The sequence below is a fragment of the Ornithodoros turicata genome, chromosome 3 (assembly GCF_037126465.1).
Source record: "Ornithodoros turicata isolate Travis chromosome 3, ASM3712646v1, whole genome shotgun sequence".
Taxonomy (NCBI): Eukaryota; Metazoa; Arthropoda; class Arachnida; order Ixodida; family Argasidae; genus Ornithodoros; species Ornithodoros turicata.
In genome coordinates, this window is record NC_088203.1 from 39,258,082 (window position 1) to 39,265,352 (window position 7,271).

At 47.4% G+C, this 7,271-nt stretch overlaps 1 protein-coding gene across 1 annotated transcript in view; it reads left to right on the forward strand.

Moving 5' to 3' along the window:
- LOC135388418 (galactosylgalactosylxylosylprotein 3-beta-glucuronosyltransferase S-like) overlaps positions 1 to 7,271 on the forward strand; it is a 30,305-nt gene that overhangs the window by 20,768 nt on the left and 2,266 nt on the right. The window contains exon 4 of the mRNA XM_064617976.1: positions 2,220 to 2,501. Within this exon, the coding sequence (XP_064474046.1) occupies positions 2,220 to 2,501 (282 nt within the window). The remainder of the gene's footprint in view (positions 1 to 2,219; positions 2,502 to 7,271) is intronic.

Genomic DNA, 7,271 nt, shown 5'->3' on the forward strand with positions numbered 1-7,271 from the left:
TGACTATGACAAGGGGTGATTCACCGCTGGTGAGTCTCCGAGGTCCTGCTAACGTCAGCGTGTTTCTGGCACACAGGTTGGGAAAATGGCATGGAAGTATTAGAGGGTAGTGAGCAAAATGGCACGTCACCTTCTGCATTCGTACCAATGAAACTAACGCATATAAAGGCTTTAAACTGAGCTCACTATACCGAGGCTCCGACTTCACGCTCGCTGTACGTGGGTGCCGACGGATATAGTCGGGTGTAGTTTCAAACTCAACCTGGATTTTAGTATTTTCCTGTTGATCAGGCACTGATTTTGCGGTTGTTCTCTCATACTTTCTACATCGATGCACAGTATCTTCAGCTGAAGCGGAGCTGTAAGGGCAACGAAACAATGAATGAGTTGAGTACAGCTTTTATTGTCCATAAACTTCGACACAGGAAAGATGCAGGGGACAATAGTAAGCCCCGTGCCTTACCAACAGCAGAAATATACTAGCATCCAGCGAACGATATCGCTAGCGAACTACTGCAGCGAATATTACTTTTATGTTACTCATTGAATGACGTGTAGATTTCATTTCCCACACATGAAAAAAAAAAAACAAAGAAAGAAAAGAATGTCTCCCAGCTTCAACAAATCGGGAGAGCGAATGATAACACTTGATGGGCTGTGATGTTTTTCGTCAGCTATCATCAACTACGCCCCTGTATTTTTAGCCGCGCAGGCGCCTGCGGGACCGTTTTTTCCTACACCCGTGCAGGGAGAAATAACTAGAAAGCAAATTATTCAGCGCCCGTTTCTGTCGGTCCCTTATTTCTCCCCTGCCTGGGGCTCTAGCGTTTCTAAGCAAAGCAGATATTCCACAACATTCGAACTTTTCAATAAAGGACTGTTAGGCAGCAAGTATTTTAGCCACGTGTTGAAGGTCGACGACCTATGAAAATTGACCTACTTGAAGTCCACCTACTGTAGGTGCAGGACGTTGAAACATGAAATAATGAGACCCTTCACAATACGTTTGGAAGTCCTGTGGTGTGCAGAAAGGGTGAAGAGAGCCTTGAGGGCACAGCGTTGATGTATTGGATGTGGCCAGGAACCAAGCAATTTTGTGAGAGAGAGGGGGCGGGAGTCTAGCTCGTTGAGGGATCCGGAGGGTACGGTTCGGGAAGGTTTGTAGTGCTGACAATGAAGAAGAACGCGTAGCGCCACCAAGCGCTGAACATTGTAACGCTGTCGTTTAATTCAATGCTCCCTACAACTCGGCATGCTTGGTGGCGCATGTTCAATGTAGCTCAATGGCCATTGGCTTAAGAATAGTTGGAAAGTATGTACCTGTATTACAGGAGCCTAAAATGGACTTCTCCTTAGGGTACGATTTCGACTGTGCCGGCGTGGTGACAGGCACTTATGATCGGTGAAAGTAGTTGAACGAGTGACGGCACTTCGCGCTGTGACGTTCGGTCCGCTTAGCTATTTTGTTTAACTGCTGAGTCATCTGCGTATCTATTTCTTTCGTAAAATCAAGTGCCTCACAAACGAGGAATAAATAATTGTCCACCCTAATATATTAGTGTGTAATTCCTGGGGATCAGCAACAGTAGTGCGGCCTCGTTGAACCGCTATGTTGAGTTCACGCTCCCTTTGACGCTTACGGAGCCTTTTGCAAGTAACACGTATCATCCTCCAACTTCTCCTCCATCCTCTATCATCCTCCAAAACTCTGACTAGCTGAGACGGATACGTGGTACAAACCGGAGGGCGTGTACGATTCTCTAGAATTACGGTCTTTCTGTCCGCTGTTGCCAGTAACCTCTGTAAGTGCAATATTTTCCCCGTTGATTTGCAGTCTGCCGGAGCGCAGGCACGGCTGACAGTGCTCGATGGAGACAAGCCAGTAACTCCAACAATGGCTTCCTGCGCAAATTGAACCCTTAACTGATCTCACACAGTGTTTTGAGCCGTGCAAGGTCTAAGAATGTACGCCGAGAATACACAATGCCACACTAACACGCGGTGTATTAGTATCGCATGTAACATGACTTCTCAGATGACATTCAGATGACGCACCCTTGGAAGTCGCTGGGGAGGTGTGTTAGCTTAGCTCAATTGGTAGAGCTCTGGACCGGTGATCAAGAAGATGTGGGTTCGAGTCCTACAGCTGGCTAACCTTTTCAGTGACTTTCATCTTTCATGAAGTTCTCCTTTACCCACTGTCGCACGGACTACTGCAGATTCGCAAGACACGGAGGGTGTCTGTGTTTCCAGTTGGCTTGATGGCCAACATGGGCGTCAGCACGCCAATTGTCTACATGGGCAAAGTGGTTGGTTTCCACGACCCTTCTGCGGGCCGAGTCTTCATGGTGGACATGGCGGGATTCGCTGTCAACTTAGCAGTCCTGATGGGTGTCCATCCTGTCATGAACTACACGGCTGGCCTACTGGAAGAGACCTTTCTCCAGAGCCTCAAGATTACAGTCGAGGACCTGGAACCTTTGGCAAACAATTGCACCGAGGTAGGTTATGTACCTATTATTAATACGGATTAGTCAAGGATTGACAAAAGGGTACACAAGACTAAACAAGAGAAGAGGGTGTCGTTTTATTTGTAGGAATTTACGAGGGCTATTTCTGACGGTGTCGGCCACAGGAGTTGTATATTCTGTCTGTCTTTTCACTTCTCATTGTAACCCTCAAGAAGGATACCACACCTTGCAGCCCCCCCGCCCCCCAATATCATTGCTGCTTTTGTGCCCATAATCATCAATCATCAACATTCACGAAGGTCACTGCACCTTGTACATCACCACACAGTAACTGTGGTCATTCCATATAAGTTGGAGAAATGAAGGAACGGTTCGATACAGTGATATGTTCACACATCAGATGTCTTGGGATCCAACAGACGTTTGAAACATTGGAGACAAGAAAACATGGAACGGGTCAAATCAGCTAAACATGACAGATGCGGCTGCCCTATGCACCAAAGTTCGACCAATTTCGTTGGTGTACCAGCGAAGAGTGCGCTAGTAAGCCTCCGCTGCACAGATTGATTAAAAAAGCTCACTTGCATCAGCTGTGGAAGCTGCGAGAAGGACTTTGCCTCCTACTAACCTCAAGCCGATACGATCGTTCTCTGGACTAGCGGAATACTACGCGAAAATTATTCCATATACGCCTAAGTAGCGGAGCCGATGCGGGAGCTAGTGAGAAGCGGAGAACCATTCGCGGTGGACACAGAAAATTGAAGACAGTTTGAACCTTGTGAAATCTCTCGTTACTTCGTGCCCTATTCTACATACGTTCGACCCTCGCCTTCCTGTCATTGTGACCACAGACGCATCCTATTGCGTGCTAGGAACTGTCTTACAGCAACGGCAAGGATGTACTGTTGCCTTTGCTTCGCGAACATTCACCTCTCAAGAAAGTACTCCGTCGGGGAACGTGAAGCGCTCGCATGATTGCGAGCTTGCAAGCACTGGCATGTATATCTTTTGGGACGCGAGTTTACTTTACGTACAGATCTCCAAGTGCTGGTAGGTTGGTTGGGGTCTCAACGAACGGGCCATCGCCCACTACGTATTTTAAGATTGAGCTCACGACTTCATTACTACAACTTTATAGTAGAATACAGAAGAGGAGAATAGAACTCCATTACTTCGGATGATGAAATTGTTGGCTTGCTATCATCTGTAGTTAGAAAGAAAAAAATACAAGGAACATCAAGTATCGACTCTTCAATCTGCGAGGCAGTCAATTTTCAATCACGGCAGCATATCACCTTCGAATTTACCTTGGCATCTTTTGGCGTTCATCATTGTCGAAGCGAACAATGTTCCATGGACAGGCTTCTCCTCTGGGGAGAGTCGCGTTATTATTCCCGAAGCCTTACCAGCCGCCCACTGTCAGCGGTTCACGAGACTTACACAGACATCGTCCGCTGCAAACAACGGTTGAGACATCTCTACTGGTGCCCAGGAATGGACCTGTTGAAAGAGCAGTACGCTCCTGCTCTGTTTGCCAATCTTCTGACAAATCGGCAAAGGCCGCAACCTTTTCTTCCAGTGCCGTTTCCTTAAACAGCGTCGCCGACATTAGGCCTAGACATTGTTGGATCGTTTGAGGTGAGTTCATGGGTTCACTGCAGTGCCCTACGCCATGACGCTGGTGGATCACCACAGTAAATGGACAGAAGTTTCATTTGCATCGACTGTTACAGCTTTAACGGTAACCATATTTCTGATGCATGTTTTCAGTCGTTAAAGGTACCCAGAAAAAGTGATTACCGACAACGGACCACGTTTATTGCAAAATAATTTGAAGAGTCTCTTCTTCAACGTGTCACGCCCTTGTTTCAGTGTACTATCTTCAAGCCAACGGGCAGGTTCAACGTTTCGAATGTGTTCTCAAGGAGTTCAACTTGTTATAGTCGAGAATTAGCCTCTAAGATCTACACATCTGGAACACCTTACCGTACACACGCCCACTCTCCAAGCAACTGCTGGAGTGTCACCCTCAGTCCTCGTGCACCGCAGAAGTCTGCGATTCCGTCTAGAACAACACCATAGTACAACACAAGTACAACATAGAAAGGCGGGGGAGGATCGGAGGAGAGCAAAGGGCTCTTGAACGGGGCTCTTCCCTCTGTCAATGTAGGCGCCCGGGGAAAACCATATTGAATCACCCTAGGGCGTGTCCAACAGATGTTTCTGCAGACCGCTATATGTGCAGCGGACAGAAACGCTCTGAGGTACTTAAGGTACCAAACTGCTCCTCAAGAAGGACAACCTCTACCAAAGGTCGAAGTACGGAGAATGACTAGGGAAACGTCTCGGATGACTCCTAACAGCTTTCTCCTTGCGACAACCCTAGGTCATCATCTTCGACTGTTCGCCACACATTACTGGGTTACTCGAGGATTTTATATACGTTGATGACCCTGGGAGCCCAAAACGACGAGGAGGCTGTACAGAGATACAAAGACATACAAGCGATATTTCGCAAGGCCTCTATGTTACTACAATAATGGAGTCCCAATAGCTATCAAAAGTGTGAGAAATTCAAGGCAGAACCAAATGTCCTTTTTATTCCCACTACCACAGTTCTTGGGGTGACATGGAATCAAGAATGTGACACACCATCGCTACCCGTCACGGTTAGTCTCAAACCCGTGCTGGAGAATGTTGTCACGAAACGTCAAGTCTTTCGTCTTACTGCACAGATATATATGACCCGTTAGGACTTCTTCTACCCCGTACCGTCACTGGAAAGCTTCTGCTCCAGTTGATATGGAAAATAGAACTGGTTTGGGACACTCCACTATCTCCTTATCTCTACCATCAGTGGAGAGTTTAGTACAGCGATCTGCCTCTTCTACAAGACTGTGGCAAGCCTTTTCTACATACTTTAAAATCCCATGATACCATGGACCGTTTACTTCTGATTATACAGAGGCGGAGTTAGTTAGTTCTTTTCGGATGCTAGACCCTGCGCCTTAGGAACCGTCGTCTATCTTCGTTTAAATTCTGACCCCGAAACATATTCTGTTCAGCTTCTGACTGCAAGATCACGGATTGCACCCATGAAGGAGGTGACGCTGGGTAGGCTGGAGCTAGTAGGCGCACTAATGTCCGTACGTCTCTCTAAATATTTGCAAAACAACTTCAAACGGAAAACGCAGCATCACTTCTGTGCCGATTCCACCACTGCACTACATTGGATAAGAGGAGATCCAAGTCGTTGGGCACCGTTTGCGCGTAATAGGGTATTTGAAATACAACGCACCGTCAAACGAGATTGTTGGCGATCCGTTGACGGATACGTTGTTGACGTGAACCTGCTAGCTAGAGGAAGATCCTCAAGACAATTGCTTGCAACGCAGTTGTGATGGAACGGGCCGTCATGGCTACAAGCTCCCTCGAACAAGTGACCCATATTGGATACTCCAGGTAACACTCGAGGTAAACAACACCGTGTTCCATACCGTCGAATCCAGTTCAAATGCACTCCTGTACATGGAACGATTCAGCAAAGTAACTTTCTTTCATCGTGTGACAGTCTAGATTATGCGGTTCACCGCGAGTAGTAACCGCAAAGTAACCAGTAACCACAGTACGTTCGAGAGTAACCACAAATCTCACATGTCCACTTTCAGCGAACGAAGTTCAACACGAATAACGCTATTCGATTCAGTATCTGCAAGCTTCCGCATTTGAAAATGAAATCAGCTGCGTACCGGACAATCAGGTGATATCAAAGTCATCCAGGTTGCGAGATCTACGACCAGTCCGCAATCGTTTGCGTCGCGACACCATATCATCATTCCAGCTTGCACTCATTACGGCAAACTGTTGATTCTCGAAGCGCATCGTCACGTCCTTCATTCTGGTGTGCGTGACACTGGTTCAGCTTAGAAATCGTTTTTGGCTAGTGCGTGCACGTCAGAAGGTGAGGCAAGTTAAATGGAATTGTGTTACCTGCAGGAAGAACGAATCTAGGCGCATGGTTTCAATTACCAGTAGAACGTGCCACCATGCCCCACCTTTTGCCGGAGCCGCTCGCACTGAAACGAAGAGTTACCACAAAGAATATGTTGTTTTCTTCACCTGTGAGTTTACAAGGGCCGTACACCTCGGACTGTGCGAAGATATGTCGACCAACCAGTTTTTATAGGCCTTTCGCAGGTTCATTTACCGCAGAGGCATATATCGGTCGGTATATAGCGACAATACTAAGACGTTCCAGAGAGCGGCCAAAGAGCCCCGTGAAATGTGGAAGATAATTAAAACTCCACTCATCCAAGACCATTCTTCATCCAGAGGTACCCACTGGTACTCCATCGCATCCGTGGTGGGGTGGTTTTTATGAGCGCCTAGTACGGCCTGTAAAACCGGCCATCAGGGAGAAACTATCCAAAAGAAATGCAAACCCTGCTGATTAAGGTGGAGGCGACGATTTACTCCAGGCCGACAACTACGTCTATGACGAATGAACAGTACCCGTCCCCTTATCATGGGCAGCCATTTTAACGGGAAACCGACTCAGGGTTCGACTTTCGGATCAGCCCTCTCCCGAATTAAGCACATGTCGGATGCCACACAATCATCGGAACTAGTGAGAGGCACCTGGAGGGAGCACCAAGAACATATCAAGCAGGTACGGGACAGGTAGCACCTGTCCTACCTGGGAAACCTACCTGGGAAACAAATGAAGGGTACTCTGAAGTTTTCCGCCCATCTCAAGGTCATCGCATGGTCCGTGGTCATAGCTGCACGAGGACCATTATC